The sequence below is a fragment of the Staurois parvus genome, unplaced genomic scaffold (assembly GCF_062004578.1).
Source record: "Staurois parvus isolate SC_StPar_1 unplaced genomic scaffold, SC_StPar_1.0 ptg000354l, whole genome shotgun sequence".
NCBI lineage: Eukaryota > Metazoa > Chordata > Amphibia > Anura > Ranidae > Staurois > Staurois parvus.
In genome coordinates, this window is record NW_028318150.1 from 2,945,408 (window position 1) to 2,967,294 (window position 21,887).

The 21,887-nt window shown below is 41.3% G+C and overlaps 1 protein-coding gene across 1 annotated transcript in view; it reads right to left on the minus strand.

Moving 5' to 3' along the window:
* The window catches only part of APC (APC regulator of Wnt signaling pathway), a 153,912-nt gene that overhangs the window by 110,757 nt on the left and 21,268 nt on the right, over positions 1 to 21,887 (minus strand). The window contains exon 2 of the mRNA XM_089684736.1: positions 13,628 to 13,780. Within this exon, the coding sequence (XP_089540862.1) occupies positions 13,628 to 13,762 (135 nt within the window). The 5' untranslated portion in view covers positions 13,763 to 13,780. The remainder of the gene's footprint in view (positions 1 to 13,627; positions 13,781 to 21,887) is intronic.

Consider the following 21,887-nt stretch of genomic DNA (forward strand, 5'->3'; position numbering starts at 1 on the left):
GTCAGGAAACTGGCTATTGCATTTTGAGAGACTCTACAATCTGTTTTAAAAAGGTAAAGTTTAAAAAAAAAAAGTTCAAGTCCAAAAAAAATAAAAAAAATTTAAAAACCAAAAATAGCTGTTTGTTGTCGTTGTTGTTACTGTTCTACTGTTATGATTTTACTGTTTTATTGTTGACCATTGCTGTATTCTTTGCAGGAATGTCATTCAGCTGCACCACCGACCGTTTATTCTGACAGCAACAGGAACTTGCTCTCAGAATATACAGTGGGTGGATGGGACCCTATGCTTCGGCATATATATTTTATAATATTTTTTGGCACACACTTCAATTAAAAAAATGCTTTTATTGTTAACCATTGCTGTTTTCTTTGCAGAAATGTCATTCAGATGCAGCACCGACTTGTTTATTCTGACAGCAACAGGGTCTTGCTCTCAGAATATACATAAGTAGGTGTGTGCAGTGCTGCCCACCATTAGAAGTGAGTGGATGCAGGGTGGTATATTCTGATGGTGAGCATACCACACACTTTTTCTGGCAGAGATTTCTTCTGTTTTTTTTTCATTCCCAAAAAGTCTCACACATGTGGTATCCCCATACTCAGTAGAAGTAGCAGAATGTATGTTTGGGTGTAATTCCACATATACCCATGGCTTGTGTGAGCAATATATCATTTAAGTGACAACTTTTGTGTATAAAAAAAAAAAAAAAAAAAAAAAAGTTTTTCATTTTCCAAAGACTTGTGGAAAAATTTTTTTTTTCCAAGGACTCAATATCCCTCTCAGCATAAGCTTAGGGTGTCTACTTTCTGAAAAGGGGTCATTTGGGGGTGTTTGTCCTGTCCTGGTATTTTAGCAGCTCAAGAAATGTGATAGGCAGTCAGAAAGTAAAAGCTGTGTAAATTCCATTATCTATACCATAGTTTGTAGACGCTATAACCTTCACACAAAGCAATCAATATATACTTATTGGGCTTTTTTTTACCAAAAACATGTAGCAGAATATATTTTGGCCTAAATTTATAATAAAGTTTGAGTTTTTTGGATATTTTTTATGACAGAATTGAGAAAATATTGTGTTTTCTCAAAATTTTCGATCTTTTTCTGTTCATAGAGTGAAAAATAAAAAGCGCACAGCTGATCAAATACCACCAAAAGAAGGCTCTATTTGTGTGAAAAAAAGGACATAAATTTAATTAATGTACAGTATTGCATGACAGCGCAATTGTCAGTTAAACTAGTGCAGTGCTGTATAGCAAAAAATGGCGTAAATTGCAGTATCTATACCAGCAATGGGCAAACTACGGCCCGGTGGACCTTTTAATCCGGCCCGCGGAGAACGTGAGGGGAGCTAGGCTCCTCTCACAGTCCGCCCTGAAGACCGGTGTACCATGAAAATCTGTCTCCTATGAGGATCTGTCCCCCTCGACGTATCTGCGCATGTGCCGGAGATCGCCGATCGGCTGCTAATGCCTGAAACTGGCACATGCGCAGATACGTCGAGGGGGACAGATCCTCATAGGAGACAGATTTTCATGCTACACCGGAACGGCGCGGGAACACGGCGAGAGGAACGTGCGGAGCAAAGGTAAGTGAATTGACACAGGGGGACTTGGGGACTTAATATGGGGGATGAATTAATAGGGGGGATGAATTACTATAGGGGGGATGAATTACTATAGGGGGGATGAATTACTATAGGGGGGATGAATTACTATAGGGGGGATGAATTACTATATGGGGGATGAATTACTATAGGGGGGATGAATTACTATGGGGGAATGAATTACTATATGGGGAATGAATTACTATATGGGGATGAATTACTATAGGGGGGATGAATTACTATAGGGGGATGAATTACTATATGGGGGATGAATTACTATAGGGGGGATGAATTACTATAGGGGGGATGAATTACTATATGGGGGATGAATTACTATATGGGGGATGAATTACTATATGGGGGATGAATTACTATGGGGGATGAATTACTATATGGGGGGTGAATTACTATGGGGAATGAATTACTATAGGGGGGATGAATTACTATGGGGGATGAATTACTATGGGGGAATGAATTACTATATGGGGAATGAATTACTATATGGGGGATGAATTACTATATGGGGGATGAATTACTATAGGGGGGATGAATTACTATAGGGGGGATGAATTACTATATGGGGGATGAATTACTATATGGGGGATGAATTACTATATGGGGGATGAATTACTATATGGGGGATGAATTACTATATGGGGGTTGAATTACTATATGGGGGATGAATTACTATAGGGGGGATGAATTACTATAGGGGGGATGAATTACTATAGGGGGGATGAATTACTATGGGGGATGAATTACTATATGGGGGATTAATTACTATGGGGAATGAATTACTATATGGGGATGAATTACTATATGGGGGATGAATTACTATATGGGGGATGAATTACTATATGGGGGATGAATTACTATGGGGGATGAATTACTATGGGGGATGAATTACTATGGGGGATGAATTAATATGGGGGATGAATTAATATGGGGGATTAATTACTATAGGGGGGATGAATTACTATATGGGGGATGAATTACTATATGGGGGATGAATTACTATAGGGGGGATGAATTACTATAGGGGATGAATTACTATATGGGGGATGAATTACTATGCTTACTATGGGGGAATATTACTATACTTACTATGGATGACACATACACATCATTCATCTACTCTTGGTCCGGCCCCCGGGTCCAATATATGAACCCATTGCGGCCCTCAAGTCAAAAAGTTTGCCCACCCCTGATCTATACCATAGTTTGTAGACGCTATAACTTTTACACAAAGCAATCAATATACACTTATTGGGATTTTGTTTTACCAAAGACATGCAGTAGAATTTTGGCCTAAATTTATGACAGAGTTTACTATATATTTTTTTTTATAGCCAAAAGTAAAAAAAAAATAAATTCTAAATTTTCATTTTTTTTTATAGTGCAAAAAATAAAAAGCGCACAGGTGATGAAATATCACCAAAAGAAAGCTTTATTTGTGTGAAAAAGAGGACATGAATTTCATTTTGTACAACACTGCATGACTGTGCAATTACCAGTTGAAATAGTGCAGCACCTATAAGCAAAAAGAGGCCTGGTCAGGAAAGGGGGGTAAATCCTCAGGAGGGCAAGTGGTTAAAGTAGCACTAAAGGCTTGTTTTTATTTTTCACTCCTGAACCCTGCTTAGTGAGCCTATATAAAACACAAAAAGCATGACTTAACACCCCCCCCCCCCCCATTGGCTGACTCAGCCCCCGCCCCCCTCACAGCAGTAGGAGTCAATGAGGAGACAGACTCATAAGAGGGACTGCTCCAGTGCTCAGCACTGGATCAAAATTGGGCTCAGGTAAGTAATGGGGGGGGGGGGGGGGGCATGCACACAGAAGGTATTTTACCTTCATACGCTGCCTGAAGGTAAAAAAACCTTCAGCCCTTACAACCACTTTAATTTGAATTAGGCTGTTTGTGGTCTCCACAAGGCTGTAAATGCCACAGTCAAAGGTGTTATCTCAAAGGCAGATTTTCTAACTTTTGGTGATCCTTCACTTGCACAAGAGAACAAGCTGACATCCTTGGTCACCCGTAATAAAAGATTATCTACTTTTCTCTGCAGACTTGAGAAGAGTAAATATATGTTTGAATATTGATCATCACAACCAAGGCTAGCCAAAAGCCAAATCAATAACCTAAAAAAAAATAACAAAAAAAGGAATGCAATGCTTGAAGACAGGGGTCACCAAGTTGCTCACCAGCGAAAAAAAATCAAATGCACAAATACTATTACTAAGAACTAAAAAGACTACAGATCATCTAAAAATCTGACCACGTCCTTGAGCGGTTTTAGCTTTGGCATTACTTTTATTAAATGGGGTAAACTCTTATATACTGCCCCTTTGGCCAGACTAAAGGTAAACAATCAAGTCACTGAGCCATTTCCTATGCATCGTGGCACTCAACAGGGGTACCCTCTTTCTCCTGTTTGGCATAGCCATTGAGTCACTGGCTGCGTTTATCCAACAACACTCGGATATCAGAGGTTTCATGGCTAATGACCTGGAGGAAAAAAACATCATTATATGTAAATAATATGCTTCTCTACTTGGTGGATTCTACTTCTTCACTTCATACAGCCCTGCAAGTTATCTCTCAATTTGGTGAATTTTCTGGATTTAGGATGAACTGGGGTAAATTTTTCCAGTATTTACCCATTTCACCCCTCTCATATGCCTCTGCTTCTCCACTCAACTCTTTTGCAGGTGGTCTCCTGATTCAACTACTTATGGATTGAGATTGAGTTGCCTCATCAACATTAGAAATCTAATAATTTAGTGCTGCTGGTGCAGTGGTTAAAAGATAGTTTAGGAACCTGGGCCACACTGCCCCTAACCCTACTGGGAAAGATACATTTATATAAAATGATTTTTCTACCCAGATTTTTGTATGTTCTCTGGCATGCTCCGGTATATATTCCTAAAAAATTATTTGTGGAAATAGAGACGTTGTTTACCGCCTTCCTCTGAGGATCTAGCACATCCAGAATATCCCTGGTAACTCTGCAACTGCCCACTCAGTAGGGCGGGTTGGCTTTACCTAATCTACAATGTTACTATTTGGCAACCCAATTGACCCATATACATGCCTGGTTTTTTTTCCCTGCCCATCCTAATGCTGCGTTGATGACTCAGGCAGCTTTGAGGCACTCTTATGAAGCTTTAATCAATGTGTTGTATAGAAATAGTCCGTATCCCTCCATGGGAGCTGCCATTCTAAAATATTCCTATAAAATCTTCCATCTTTGTAATCAACGAATGAAGGGCACCCCACTGACGGTTTCCCCTAATGCTCCTTTGTGGTATAATCCTGCTTTATCTGAATTACATTAGCTTCCTGACATGCAACGTTGTGCATATTTGAGTCCAAACTGATGCCATCAGTTATTTTCCTCTGGGCTATTTAAATAATTTGCTGCCTTGCGGGTTGAACTTAATATACCTGTTACCTATTCCTATTTCTACCTTCAACTCCGTCACGCAGTTGCAGCCCAATTTGGCCTCAGGGAGGTGGCTCTGCAAACATCCGCACTGGACACTGCTTTGTTGGGGAAAGAACACTCTAAGATGATAGCTACATATTATCAGCTACTGTTACCCCTCCAAACTGCCCGGGCAGACAAACTTAAAGTGCAGTGGCATCCTGATCTCCCAACATTATAAGATGACTCATGGCCTGAGGTGGTGGGGTCCCCAGTAACCAGTGTTATTGCTGCACAGGATAAGGTCATTGAGTTGAAATTCTTTCATATGATTTATTACACTCCACTCTGGTTATATACTATGGGTAGGCTGACATCTTTTCAGTGTCATAGGTATTCTGCTGCTATTTGGAATATTTTTTCATATGGTATGGGCATGTCTGGAGGTTGCATCTTTCTGGTCTTCTATCACTAAATTTAGGGGGGACAAATTATCTTTGTCTAATATATGTAATCCTAATAGATGTTTACTTGACCACTTTGTAGAGGAGGATCTCTGTGAATCCCAAAAGATATTGACACGCTTCCTGTTTTTCTATGCCAAAAAATGCATTGCGCTACATTGGAAAAAACCCAAACCTGCTAATTTATCATTGTAGATTAGATTGGTTAATGAATCCTTGCCACTGTATAAATTAACTTATATGGCTAGAGGTTATCCCTGTCAATCCGATAAAATTCGGTCTACCTGTACCTCCTTGGTATCGGTAGATATTGAGGTTTAGACTGTAATTAATTTCATGTAGCTTATGTAACTATGACCCCTTAGGGGGTGCCTTATGAGAAGGGAAGGGGAAGGCGTAAGAAACATTTCCCCCCTAATTTTGTGCTATATCTAATATTTGGTATCTTTTTCACCAGTTAAGTTAATTTTTTGTTGTCTTGTAACAATGATGGGACTGCACTCAAATTTTGTTGCTTTTGTTGACTAAGCAATGGGATATATGTCTATAGCCTGTATTTGCCACCCACCATTGGGTACCCGGTTTACTTTGTTTGTAAATTTGTAAAATAATAAAAATTACCTTTAATGAAAAAAAAAAAATTTGACCAGCACTCCATCACGCAATTGTCCCACTGAACATCTATAACAAACACAAATGCTGAAGCAGTGGTTGTCTGATACTAAAACATTAGAGCATGAAATATCACAAAGGATCTCAGCAGTGGCTGAAATGTTCAATACATGCCCAGCAGGAAAATGAAAATTCAACAAAGAGCTTACACTGAACGCTGAAGGGGCTAAGTTAATTGGTTTCAGAGGAAAATGTCTGTGCTACTGAATGCCACCTAATTACACTCCTGCTTGGTTGCCTCATTTCAATATTCTTTCATTTTTCATGGTGAAGTACACAACCCGCAGCTTTTCAGCAAATTTAAACTACAATTCCAGCACTCTGTCAAAATCTTTATGCTCGTACTCACATTACGTACCCAACTATCATTTTTGGGTTTTACCAGTTGAAAGGTCTAAGGGTGAGCAACGGACAAACGTGCTGCAGGCAACACTAAGATGCACAGCAGCAGTCAACTACTTACATCATTTTGGTCTTGATTTCTGAGTAGTTCAAAGATGGTGCAAAAATTGCACACTGGCATATTTTTTGGTGATCGCGAGCGCTGGGCATCAGGGGTGAATTTATTAAAGCTGAAGTCCAGTTATGATGTTAACTGGATATTTACATTGGCCCAGCTTGGACCAATGTAGGTATGCATGCATCATAACTGAGGGACTGCTGTGGAAGCTCACAATAAATTAGTGCCACTAGTGTTCTTTGCGATCTTCTGGGTCCTTTACCAAGCGGCTGCCCCAATGCACACTGACCACAGGGGGTTGCTCACTCTGCAATGCCATCATTTAACACCTTGTATTATTTTAATTGAATACAAGGCGTTCCCTGATTGGGCAAGGTGGAGGGGAGGGTAATTAAAGTCACATTCTTTACCTCATTTTAAAAGAAACCTTGAAGGTTCTTCTGGTGGCATAGTGGTAATAATCCCATGAGACCAAAGCTGTTTGACAGCAGCAAGTAGATCTGCCCGCTATGATGGGGAAGAAGACAAGCCTGACATCAGTTTGCAGCCCCTAGAAATGAGAGATGTCCCCCCACTTTTAAAAGTGGGGGCATTACTTCAGTGGTAGTTTGTTTTTCAGTGCCTACACAGACTGGGTATTGGAAGACTGGGAGGGACGAAAAGAACCGTTCTTATCCTCTGGTAGAGGTGTGAAGTCTCTATCTCTGGGGAAGGAAAGTACTCTTATTCCTTGTTTTCCTTGGTGTATTTATCCAAGGAGAGAGGCTAACAGCTCAAGGCATTCCTTGCAAGGAAGTCCAGCTGACCAGCCTTTGAAGCAAAGAATCCTGTATGTGTGGATGGAAAGTAGACTTATCCTGGAGAACTGACGAACTGCATCTCTCAAGCCATTCACAAAGTAGTGTAAGAGCGTAGGTAAAAAATATCTGACCAAATGTGGACAGAGGCATCTGTAAGGATGGAACTAGAATTTCAGGCCCTGTGCTCAGTCCAGACAGCAAAGTTCTGGGAGACTGCCATACCATAGAACCAGCTGCAGGTTGCATGGCATCCTTTCTTGAATATGATTAATTGAAATTATGCGCTACCTCTGAATAAAACTTTGTTTATAATGTGTAGAAACAATACTAAGCTGCTGCAACCACAGATAATGTGTTCATCACATAAAATAATAAACTGAATACGGTGTTAAGTGATGCACTCAACCACAATCAAAATAATACTAAATCAAAATATAAATACTACAGCATCTGAAAATATAAATGGAGAGAACAGTCCCATAAAGTCTCTTCCACTCCAAAGGAGCTAATAGGGGCGTTATCCTGGTAAATTTAAGCTCTTGTCTTTGATCATGGGATTACCTTCCATGGGAGCCATGAGGGTCTTGTTAGGACAACAGCTGGCAGGATCTACCACCAGAAGCGCCCACTTAGGTAGGAAATTTTCATCAATAGGTGGGCCAATTGTATCAGAGGAGTAAAAATCTTCTTCAGGTGAAACCAGTGCCTATACAACATAGATTCTACCAGAGAATGAACCAGGAAAGTCTTGGCTGGTTAAGATAAGTTAAGGGATCCCATACTGGATACATTGAGATGATTAGACTTGGGCTGCTCCAACATGAAGCAAGAGCATACAGTGTCAAATGGCAGCTATGGTATCCTTCAGTTTGAATGAAATCTCTGTAAGAGGGTCATCCTCCACAACTGCCACCTCCTCCTCAGGTAATGTGTCTGACTCAAGGGCAAAATCATAGACTGATTCAGGAGGGGTGCTTGAAGGGGTAGAAAAGAGGTAGCCGGTGTAGCATACATCCCAGCAGAATGTCCAGAAGCTGGCAGGGAGTCAGAGCAGGGGCAACGATCAAGGATGAGAGCACGAGAGTTTTGAAAAGATAAACTACTCCAACCAATTTAACTACTGTGCCCACAGAAGCGAGCCAAGAGATGTTTACTTTTCAAAGTTCTGCCCACAAAGAGGAAGATGTAGGGTGCACACAGAAATCCCAAGGAAAAACAGATGGTGCAGGTGTAGGGTGCTCTCAAGCCATAAAGACACGGCAAGTGCCCAGTTCGAAAAAAAAAAAACACTAGTTGCATTAGTGCCACAACAGCTTCCTCAATTCAACTTTACCCTGCACTCCCGGCTTACTGCAGTGACCACCAGAAGGGTGGTAAGCAAGTCTTACACACTGTGAAGGTGGTCTAAAGAATAAGGGGTTTTCTGGGCTGAATGTTTAAAGGGATTCCATCATGTACTCACCACAGGAGGTCTAATAGGTAGGAGTAACTGTGAATTAACCCCACCATGATGGGCAAAGCCCAGCAAGGGTCTTTGGGGACAAGGTTCCGCCACAGGCAGACCAAATCCCTGAACCTCTACAGCACTCAGCTACTAACTCCATACATTGCACTATGTGCAATGGAGAGCATCCACAGCAGGCACAAAAGCACCGTTACAGGCCAACCCTACATCTTCCACCTGGAAGCGTCTGAGTATGGCCTCTAAGGCTCTGCCAAGGGGTGAACCAGTCACAAAGCAGCTTAAGGAGTCGCAGTGGCTATGGTGAAGCAATATGATCATTCAGAGACAGAGATATATTAAAAAAAAAAAAACCTGCATAGAAAGTAAACTTCTCTCAGTAAAAAGGAAAAAAGAAAAAAAAAAGTCCATCACCTAACAATTCTAGCTGGGACTGGGAGTTATATGGGGGATGTCCCTACAACTTTTTTTGCCAGTGTCCAATCATCTGGGGGTAGCTGCAGATATTGTGATGATTAATGAGCCTGTATTCTGTACAACTAGGGAATCTAAATTTTCATATCAATACCTGCACTGTTCAGTCTGCACATATCAGAGAAAGGTTAAAGTGGTATTAACCCAAAAGAAAACTTTTTTATATTGCAGCTTACCAATCCCTAGATGTAGTGGCTGCATCAGTTTTCTTTTTTAGGCTCTCTTTCCTTTATTTTCACCTGGTGACCCTGCCAGTAAGTGTTGTTTTTCAACAAATCAGGCTGTCCTGCAATGTAGCAGTTAGAGGGCTGAGATAAACCATTTACCACTGACAGTGGTGCTTACAATGTTCAGCTTTTATTTATGTATATCCTTTATTCCAAAAGGAACAAAAAACTGTTGCTGTAACTGCCTAAAAAGCGTTAGCTGGAATTTGGTTTCAATTTGTTAGTGTATCCATGGTGTGTCTGTTGCTGCTCATTGAGTGTTACTGGCCAGATAACCAGGTGAAAAACAGAGGAAAAAATCTAAGAGATTACTAATGCAGCCACAACATATAATGACTGGTAAACTGCAATATATTACATTTTTGATTTTAGGTTTAATACCATTTTAAGTTAAACAGCTAATAGAAAGGGTGGTGATTGTATCACTTTTCATACAGGCTTAAAGATTACAAAAGTTCACTTTAACATATGCCAGCAATCTTCACGTACACTCTGTCTAGCATCTTGCCCTGCTGCAGATGTCTCTACAGGAATATTCAACTGTTTCAGTATTTGGTCTATAAAACTTCCAAACAGCCCATCTACTCTAGAGAATTCAGCCTTCGAATATCGGACTTGTCTGAATCCCCAGCATATCTGACAAACATCTTTCTACAGAAAATATTCCGAATATATCAATGGCACAACGCACGCTACTTTCCAAAACACTCACACTTATAACCATAAAATGATGTTTAACCCCTAAGTGTTGGAGGGTAAAACAAATGTTAATGTCTGAACACAATTTTAAAACTTTGACATGTGTTAGTAAAACTGTACATATCACAGCAGAGGTTGGACAAAAATATGGAAATGCTACATGATTTTCAGGTGTGAAAATGACAACATGTTTCCCATTGAAAACAGAAGTGATGAAACATTCTTTTTCTTCTGCTGTGCGATCAGACACCTAGCTAACGGGTGGGAAGCTTCACTTTCATCATTCACTGCGTGAGCCTCTAGTGATACGGAGTCAAGTAAGAGCTTACTGAGCTTCAAATAGGGCAAATTGTTGGTACTCGCTTAACTGTTGCCCCTATGACTGAAGTTGCAAATTTATTTGTGCTGTCATGAGGTACAGTATCAAAAGGGTAAGACAGCATATAGAGTTTCCAGGAAAACGTCGTCCGATAAGCATTAGTGCAGTCGACATGGTCAACTGACCAAAAGAGGCAAAAGGACATCATGCAGGATTGTGATCCAGAATAAGAAAGCAACTGCTGCAAAAGTGACTGCAGAGCTCAATCTCAGTCTTCCAAAGCCCATGTTCACAAAAGAGAGAATTCCATAAGCAAAATATTCACGGGTGAGATGCAATTGCCAGACCACAAGTGACTGATAGTAATGCTCAAAAGAGGAGAAATTGGTGCGATACCCATGAATCGTGGACTATCGATTAATGGAAGACTGTAAGATGGTCCGATGAATCGAGCTTCACACTGTTCCCAACCACAGGACAGGTTTACATGTGGCAAACACAGTCGCAAGTTTACAACCAGGACTGTCTTGTGCCAATTAGTAAAGCATGGTGGGGGCGCAATCATGGTCTGGGCAGCCATATCTTGGTATTCTGCAGGTCCCATCATCACCTTGAAAAGTAGAGTCACTGCCAGTGACTAGGTACATATTTTGGCCGACCATGTGCACCTCATGGTGCAGATATTGTTTCCTGAAGACAGCGCCATTTACCAATGCTCTGATTCACACATCTGGTGTTGTCAAATCATGGTTTGATGAGCATGCAAATAAAGTCTCATATCTTCCCTGGGCGCCACAGTCGCCGGACCTCAATATCATAGAGCCACTATGGTAAAATTTGGAGAACAAAGTTAAGTCTAGTTTTACTCCTCTGGCATCTCTGCGAATACTGCAATGGTTTTTGCATGAAGCGTAGTATCAGACTCCATAATCCACCATCCAAGACTTATATTTGACAATTCCGAAGAGAATTCAGCTGGTTTTGGATGCCAAAGGCGGTCCAACACCATATTAGGTAACAATTTATTTGGTTTACCTGGTGTTACCAGGATAAATTGAGCTCTCATTTGGTGGTAAATGTTAATGGATATCTCCTGATTTTTATTTTTTTTAATCATTAAAGGAAAGCTGGCCAAAAATAGCAAGAAACATTTACCACCAAAGAATAACCCAAAATAAATTCTCCTGCTCCTGACGATCGCAGCGATTCCACATATATGCAGCCCCAGGGATAAAGGCCCACTTCTGTGAGACCACATACAGCGGGGCAAAAAAGTATTTAGTCAGCCACCAATTGTGCAAGTTCTCCCACTTAAAAAGATGAGAGGCGCCTGTAATTGGCATCATAGGTAGACCTCAACTATGAGAGACAAAAAATGAGAAAAAAAATCCAGACAATCACATTGGCTGATTTGGAAATAATTTATTTGCAAGTTATGGTGGAAAATAAGTGTTGGGTCAATATCAAAAGTTCATCTCAATACTTTGTTATATATCCTTTGTTGGCAATGACAGAGGTCAAACGTTTCCTGTAAGTCTTCACAAGGTTGGCACACACTGTTGCTGGTATGTTGGCCCATTCCTCCATGCAGATCTCCTCTAGAGCAGTGATGTTTTGGGGCTGTCGCTGGGCAACACGGACTTTCAACTCCCTCCAAAGGGTTTCTATGGGGTTGAGATCTGGAGACTGGCTAGACCACTCCAGGACCTTGAAATGCTTATGAAGCCACTCCTTCCTTGTCCGGGCGGTATGTTATGTTTTGGATCATTGTCATGTTGGAAGACCCAGCCACGTTTCATGTTCTTTGGATGCAACTCAGCATTCTCTCTCCTCCAAACACGACGTGTTGTGTTTCTACCAAACAGTTCTATTTTGGTTTCATCTGACCATATGACATTCTCCCAATCCTCTTCTGGATCATCCAAATGCTCTCTAGCAAACTTCAGACGGGCCCGGACATGTACTGGCTTAAGCAAGGGGACACGTCTGGCACTGCAGGATCTGAGTCCCTGGCGGCGTAGTGTGTTACTGATGGTAGCCTTTGTTACGTTGGTCCCAGCTCTCTGCAGGTCATTCACTAGGTCCCCCTGTGTGGTCCTGGGATTTTTGCTCACCGTTCTTGTGATCATTTTGACCCCACGGGGTGAGATCTTGCGTGGAGCCCCAGATCGAGGGAGATTATCAGTGGTCTTGTATGTCTTCCATTTTCTAATTTTTGCTCCCACAGTTGATTTGTTCACACCAAGCTTCTTGCCTATTACAGATTCAGTCTTCCCAGCCTGGTGCAGGTCTACAATTTTGTTTCTGGTGTCCTTCGACAGCTCTTTCGTCTTCACCATAGTGGAGTTTGGAGTGTGACTGTTTGAGGTTGTGGACAGGTGTCTTTTATACTGATAACAAGTTCAAACAGGTGCCATAGATACAGGTAATGAGTGCAGGACAGAGGAGCCTCTTAAAGAGGAAGGTACAGGTCTGTGAGAGCCAGAAATCTTGCTTGTTTGTAGGTGACCAAATACTTATTTTCCACCATAATTTGCAAATAAATTCTTTCCAAATCAGCCAATGTGATTGCCTGGATTTTTTTTCTCATTTTGTCTCTCATAGTTGAGGTCTACCTATGATGCCAATTACAGGCCTCTCTCATCTTTTTAAGTGGGAGAATGTGCACAATTGGTGGCTGACTAAATACATTTTTGCCCCACTGTATAAGCGTACGTTCGGCGAGAAGGGGTTACATAGTTACATAGTAAGTCTGGCTGAAAAAGACAAAAGTCCATCCAGTTCAACCATTAAAAAAAAAAAAAGTTATAATCCTACACTCACAGTCAATCCAAAGGAAGTAAAAAAAAACCCCAGCAAAGGATGATCTAAGTTGCTCCTGCAAGGGAAAAAAATTCCTTCCTGATCCCCCAAGAGGCAATCTGATATTCCCTGGATCAACTTTAAAATAAAACGAAAAAATTCTGATGTACATAACAGAGGACATAGAGGAAAAGATATTGCTTTCAATAATTACCTTCATGTTTGATGCTTCTGTCTCTAGCTTTGTTAGATGATTTGAATTATCTTCTAGTTCTTGACGAAGGTTAGTGTTCTCCATTTTCAGAGCCTCCACTTGCTTTAACAACTGGTCATATGAAGCTGCAGCCATGCTGGGCTACCCCCAGGCCTGTAACAAAACTGGAAATTAATGACTACACACCATCGTAAAGTAACATACATAAAAACTGAATCAAGACAACCATAAAAACCATACGCTACTCCAGTTCATTTCAACAGACTGCACCCAGCTGAACCCAAGAAAGTGAAACAATCAGCTCCTGGTCTTTAGATCATACTACACAGCGCTACATAGGTGCTGCTCTAACATCAATTTAAACACAATACTTCCGCATTATATTTACATCAGGAGTGTAACGAATTATGCCACATGTGACTTCACAACATTTCCTCTTAGTACTTCGTCTGGGACCTGTTGTACTCTGCTAAGGGTCTCCGTATAGCAATGAATCGCTGTCAATGATCAGATCCAAGGAAATGAAGAAAACAATAAAAGTGTGAAAAAAGTAAAAAACAAAAAAGTATATTTAAAAAAAGAAAAAAGCTCCAGATTAATCTTCAGGTGCCAACAATAATGCTGAAAGATCTGTACATTTGTACATTCAAACTACTAACACTGACATACAAAGCCATTCATAACGCTGCCCCAAACTACCTCACCGACCTGATACCCAAATACCACCCTACCCGTAACCTTCGCTCCTCGCAAGACCTCCTACTCTCTAGCTCCCTGGTCTCCACCTCCCACGCCCGACTACAGGACTTCTCCAGAGCTTCCCCCATCCTCTGGAACTCACTTAACCAATCCATCAGATTGTCCCCTATTATTAATTTTATTATTATACAGTATTTATAAAGCGCCAATAGTTCGCTCAGCGCTGTACATTACAAAGGGGGACAGAACATGTGACAGAACAATACCAATACAATGCAAAACATGAGGGGATCGAGGGCCCTGCTCTTTCGAGCTCTTTTGAGCTTAAAATCACCTTTAGGTGCACCCTGAAAACCCATCTCTTCAGGGAAGCCTACCCCACCCTCAACTAACAGCCGATCCCCTCCACTCCTCACTCCATTCCATCCCCCACAGCCATCTCCTCCTGTATCACCATGCCCTCCCTCCTAGACTGTAAGCTCAAAAGGGAAGGGCCCTCTAACCCTCGTGTGTTGTTTTGCTACTGTGTTGTCTCATGTCTTGTCCCCCATTCTAATGTACAGCGCTGAGCAAACCCTTTGGCGCTATATAAATACTCTATAATAATAATACATTTGCATCTGGATCCTCTATCACCACTTCCCCCCAGTAATATTTTGGTACTGTGAGGGTTAATAGAGTGCTCTATCAATGGAAGATGTGCAAATGATGAAAGGTCTGCCTCCTCCAATAATAGAGCGCACTTCATTACTATAAGGTACAGTAGAGATTCTATCAACCACCTGCCCTCTAGAGCAGGGGTATCAAACTCCATTTCATCATGGGCCATATCAGCATTATAATTTTCCGCAAATGGCCAGTTGTATCTGTAAGACTAGATCTCCAGAGCACCCCACTTCCCATTACATCAGATGTCAAGAATACCACACCCTCCCTAACATCACTGTGCACCCCCTTTGGGGGCAGAGCTGGAACGCAGAAAGCACAGGGTCTGGAGGAGGACATGAGGAAGAGTGGAGTCAGTTACCAGAGTCTGCTAAATGCTGAGACCAGGGGAGGCAGGGATGAGGAGTGCTTCAGCTGCACTGAGAGGTGTAGGATTTAGCAGAGGAGTTCTCCTCTCTGCTGCCGACTGCTGAGACAAGGTGGGGGCGGAGACAAGGGAGTACTTGCAGGAGAGGTGCAAGGGCCACATGAAATGGCCTGGAGGGCCGGATTCAGCCCGCGGGACTTGTGTTTGACACCTGTGCTCTAGAGTATTTACCCCCCTTCCTGACCAGGCCATTTTTTGTGATATGGCACTGCATTACTTTAACTGACAATTGCGCGGTCATGCAACACTGCACCCAAATTAAATTTATGTCCTTTTTTTCCCTTTTTTTATTTTTTGCACTAACAAAAAAAAGACCGACAAATTTTAAATAAAAAAATATATATATATTTTTGACTTTGCTATACAACATATCCAGTAAAAAAAAATGTAAAATATCAAATTTCTTCATAAGTGTAGGCCAAAATGTATTCTGCTACATGTCTTTGCTAAAAGAAATCCCAATATGTGTAAATGAATTGGCTTAAGTAAAAGTTACAGCGTCTACAAATGGCGGTATATATACTGGAATTTTTTTTTTTGTTTGTTTTTTTATACTAGTAATAAGTAATAATCAGAGACTTATAGCGGGACTGCGGTGGGCATTCTGACACTGGGGGGTGGGAACTGACTAACTGCCACTGACAACCCCAGTGACACTAATACAGTGATCAGTGCTAATAAAAAGCACTGACACTGTACTAATGACAGTGGACAGGAAGAGGTTAACATCTGGGGCGATAAAAGGATTAACTGAGTGCTGTTTTACAACATGTGCTGTGTTTTACTCGGGAAGCATGTTGCTGTGTATTTCTCTGCTGTGCATAAACAATGGATAAACAATGAAAAAAATGGGGAAAAATTAATTATATACAGTGAAAAAACAATCACACAAGTCTAATAAAGTCCAAAAAAGTGCAAAAAAATCCCTCACATCTAAGGTGCTTCGCTAATCAATGGACCAAGAAATGGTGCCGTGTGGTGTGCGCACCAAACAAATCTTACAATGGCTGAAATGCCCCCTCACTTCCATTAAATGACCCTATGGGCCAATGCGCCCTTTGGATCACACCAGGATCCTACACAGTTAAGACCTCCTTGCTATCCGACCTCCAAAAAGGGCTCCACAAACAGCATAAGGATCCACCCTTTTCCTGGATAGGTAGGCAGATGACCTTATAACCGCCAACTCACTCTCATATGGTCATGCGTAGCTCATAAAAGAAGAAGAGAAATCCTCCATAGTGCAATATTGTTTTAATCCAATAAATAGAAGTATAAAAAACGCCAGGTTTCACTCACATTTTAGTAGAAATATACAGGCATTCAACACTACATGTTCTGGGTGTATTAACATGTATCAGGGTGTACCAAGATGGCTGCCGCCTTAATGACATCACCGCGTATCGACGCGTTGCGTCACGTATCCCACGTGACTTCTTCAGAATCACTGTATATAATAAATTTTTTCCACATTTTTTTCATTGTTTATTTTTTCATATTTATGGATTTATTGAATATTGTATGGGTTTTTTGATGAGCACTTGTCACTTTGGCGATTGATGTACGATTATCCCATCCTTTTTTACATGTTTGGTGTGTGAGAATTATTCCATTTTGAGATTGGGAAGTTTGTTGTTTTTCCACTTTGTATAAGGGTCCATTTTAGGACCGATTTGTTTACTTCACTATTTGCACTATATGGCACTTTGTAATAGATCCCTGAAGGATCTCTTATATTTCACATTTATTTCGTTTATATATATTTATATATATTTTTTAGAGTTATATATTTTTAGCGCTGTACCATATGATAATTTATGTTGTTGATGTACACCTTTGGGTAAGGGGTTTGGGTGCTAGCCGCTTCTACATTGGTTTTAGGTATCTATTAAGCGCAGGAGGAACAGTTACTTATTTTGTTCATTTAACCAAAAGATTACTACTGCGAGGGTGTGGGGAGGCAGAGAATGGAAAATTTCATTTAGGAGGGCCAGCACCAGCTTAAAGTGGAAGTACAGCCATAACCTAACTAACTTTAATCCTACTTGCAGCCACATTCTAAACCTAATCTATTCAGCCTTGTAAAGAAGAAATCGCTATACATACCTTTTCTGAATCCAATCCGGTCTCCAGCGGCGGATGCTGTGTGCTGGAGAGAACCGACAATGGAAGTGAAATGCCTGAGAGAAGACATCGCCCATAGAGTCTTTTATTCATTTATTACAGATACTTATATAGCGCCGTCATTTTTAGACAGGGCTTTACACATATATTGTAAATTCGCATCAGTCCCTGCCCTCAAGGAGCTTACAATCTAAAAGGTCCCTAACTCACATTCATACATACACATACTAGGGCAAGTTTAGATGAGGCCAATTAACCTACCAACATGTCTATGCAGTGTGGGAGGAAACGGAATTACCCAGAGGAAACCCACGCAGGCACAGGGAGAACATGCAATCTCTGTGCAGGTAGTGCCGTGGTTAGGATTCTAACCAATGACCCTAGAGCTGCTAGGTGGAAGTGATAACCACTTAGCCAGTGAGTTACTATGGGGCTTCTATTGTCGGCTGCCTCTCTTGCACACTCCCACACATCGGAGCTGCCACTGACAGCTCAACTTGGGACTGGACCAGAGTTGCTGCAGATCATAAGTGCATCAATTTTCTTTTACAGGGCTAGAGAGATTAGGTTTAGAAAGTGGCCGTGAGTAGGTTTAGAGTTAATTAGGCTTTGGCGAAACTTCCACTTTAAGGGCCACCATTTTTTTGTGTGTAAAAACCTTTGGATAAGTGTACTTAAATTGAAAGGGTCTCATCGAAGAGTAAAAATATACGCGGTGCCTATACTTTAACCTGAGGTTCTGAGCATACATCTGGGAAACATAGTGAGCATATAAAAAGAGCAAGGAGATGACAATTCTGTGAAATCCTGTACAGAGTATTGTTGCCATGGTTGCAGAGAAGAGTAATTCATATATTCTGGTACATGCACAAGAAAGTGGTCCCCCTCCAATTTGTCTCACGGTAACAATGGCAGAAGAGCTGCTAAACACCAGCATCAAGGCTGTGACAGCAAATAAAGCAGTGCTCCCTTTTTTAGAAGTACATAGTTATAACTAATTGCAACATACTACAAGTGAAACAGCACTAGTGGAAGCACTGGTACATAGGTGAGGGTGTCAGCAACTTTTAGATGTGAGCGAAATATTTGGACAGAGATTACACACACACTTATATACCTACAGATTGTAAACAGATTTCTCTGATAAAATGCTCCAAAAAGGAAAACAGCAGTCAAACACTCTAGTGAATTCAATAGCATTATAATCACTCCATTAAAGTGGTTGTAAAGGCTCAAGGTTTTTATCTTTATGCATTCTATGCCTTGGCTCTCCAGGGACCCTCGCTCCTTATTGGCTGGGAGAGCAGCAGGAGTTGTTGGCTCCCACTGTTTTTCACAGCCAGTGAGCCAATGAGGAGAGGGGAATGGGCAGCACTGAGGCTGTGTGCGCGAATGGACGAGTACATCAGCGGCTCAGGAGCGATCCTGCTTGGGTGCCCCCATAGCAAGCTGCTTATTCTGAGAGCACTCAGCAGGAGGGATGGGACTACAGCGCTGGCAGTGGAACCCAAGAAGATCAGGGCCGCTCTGTGCAAAACCACTGCAAAGACCAGATAATTATACCATGCTTGTTATTTTGTTTACCTGCCTTTAATATCACTTTAAAGAATGTTAACTTTAGGTTGTACGTCTTCAAGCCTGAGTGTAAAACATGTAAATAAGCAGAAATTGTTGTTCACTATACCTTTTCTTTCTAATAAAATAATACAAGACACCAAAGCCTACCTCAATCCTCCTCATGAATGGAGTTTATTCTAAATTACCAGTGATTATCATTGGGGTTAATAAATACACTGACCCTCAAATGTTTGCAAAGTAGGCCACTGTTGACATGAAACTGAAATTACCTGCTTCAAATGAGGGCTTAGAAACTGTAATTTGAAATGTGCTGTGCTAAATAATCCGTAAATCCTAGATTTATCTGTGACATGCAATCCTCTCAAATTTAGGACAGAGTGAGAGAACAAGGGTAGCTGCAATAAAAGATGACTGGGGATTTAGAAAAATAGATACAGTGCTGGGTGGCACAGTCATTCCTTCATAATCTGCCTGCGGGAAACCAAAAACTTCCCAAGGAGAGAAGCGTTGCACAGAAAATTTAGATATTATATAAAAACCCACATTACATTTCACTAAAGACTTAGCTAAGTGGATAAAGCTTTTAAAGTCTCAAGATTTCGGAACCTACATCAAAGAAAGAACCAATGCATATATTAAAGAACTATGGCCTCCATTAAAAAATATGTGCTGCAGCATTTAATTAGAAGTGCACCTACACTTAGTTTTCTCTTACTTCTCCTACAAAGTCACATAAAAACCCATTTATCCTGCCAGTAAAGTCCACCTACTGCTGTTTTCTGTGATTGTGTGACAATGATGCTGCATTGCTCCTGAAATAAGAGCAGAGTTGTCACTCACGTAGACTGTGCCTGTCTGATCCAAGCCTGACTCTTTTTTTATTTATTTTATTTATTTATTTTTTATACAGAGCCACATGTTGAAAATCCAACCCTGTGCTGGGCTGACCGCCTGTATCCAACCAAGCGATGATGTAATCGACTGACAAAATAGCAGGTCGGGAGCCTGCCTAACGCTTCCCCTCACTTGCCTCCATTACTAATAGGGAGGGTACAGATCAGGGGGTGACAGGGACTGTCTGTGATGCTCTCTTCTTGGAGTTCTCCTCCCCCATGGAGACATGGATGGGCAAGTTTGCTTTGAATTATAAACAATAAATTAAATAGCATTTTTGATTTGTGGCTCTCAGATCAGGGACGGACTGACCATTTGGAAACTCGGGCACTGCCCAAGGGCCCGGGGTCAGTAGGGGGCCCCATGAGATGCCCTTGGTACCTTTTTCATAGGCTTTTTTGAGTTTGGGCAAGGACAAAGGGGCCCCATGATCCCCTATTGCCCCTGTGCCCCATGAGTTGTCAGTCCGCCCCTGTCTCAAATGCACTTTAAAGTGGTATTAAACCCCAAAGCAAACATTTATTATATTACTGTTTACCAATTCTTAGATGCGATGGCTTAATCTATCTGTCCATCTAAAACTCCCCTCACCCCAGACTAACAATGCTGCTGCCCAAAGGTGCCCCTGTGCTCCTTCATCCAGAGTGGTGTCTCACTAATACAAGAGGTGTGCTACTGTCCAGATCATCAGGTGAAAATAGAGAGGGGGGGAATCCCAAAAAAGAAAAAGAATGCACCCACCCCATCTAAGGATTAGTAAGCAGAAATATATTACATTTTTGGCTTTGTGTTTAATATCGCTTTAAAGGTGTCACTCGACTAACAGTTTGACAAATGTGAGCAAAATGAAAAAAGGAGATACGTTACTTGTATGTTATGGATAAAAAGCATGACCTTCTTCTTCACGTACATGTTAATTAAGCTAGCTAATGCCTTTATCTACTAACAGCCGTGTATCATAACACCGTCTTATGCTATTTTTATACCCTGGTGTTCAGTAAAGACCCCTTGCTCCACATCCTGCAAGTGACTCTCTAAGATCAGGTAACTAAATGAGCTGACCGGCTTCCTGGAAGGCTGAGTCAAAGCGGAAATAAAGTACAATGCACTTCTGAACAATCAGATTTATGAAGGACTAATAGCCATATTGCAGTGTTCTTGAAGTGCACCAGTAACTACATCAGGGGAGCTTTGTGTCCTAATCACAAGACTGATGACCGAGGACTGAACTAGTGCTCATCTATGACCAGTTTAATCCTTACAACTCAAAGATTCACTGGATGACACAAGAAAAGTTAACCATTTAAGACTCACTCACACCCCGCAACTTTAAATCAGAAACAAAAACATGACTCAGTGTGCTTGGACTTGTTTAAACAGTGGTGACTCAGTGCCGAAGTATAGTAAACAACAGGAAAGGTTGGGGTCATACCAAAAAATGCTCAAGTGTTCTAGGGGCAGTATATGCTGGTGAATAATGTGAATGGCATGACAGTGAGCAGTATGTGCAGGAGGTATGACAGAGATCAACATGTGCAGTATAGAGGGCATGACAATAGTATGTGCAGGAGAGAAGTGCAGGAGGTATGACAGAGATCAATATGTGCAGTATAGAGGGCATGACAATAGTATGTACCAGAGAGAAGTGCAGTGGGGTATGACAGTGAGCAATATGTGCAGGAGGTATGACAGAGATCAATATGTGCAGTATAGAGGGCATGACAATAGTATGTGCAGGAGAGAAGAGACGTGCAGTGGGGTATGACAGAGATCAATATGTGCAGTATAGAGGCCATGACAATAGTATGTGCAGGACAGAAGTGCAGTGAGGTGTGACAGATCAATATGTGCAGTATAGAGGGCATGACAATA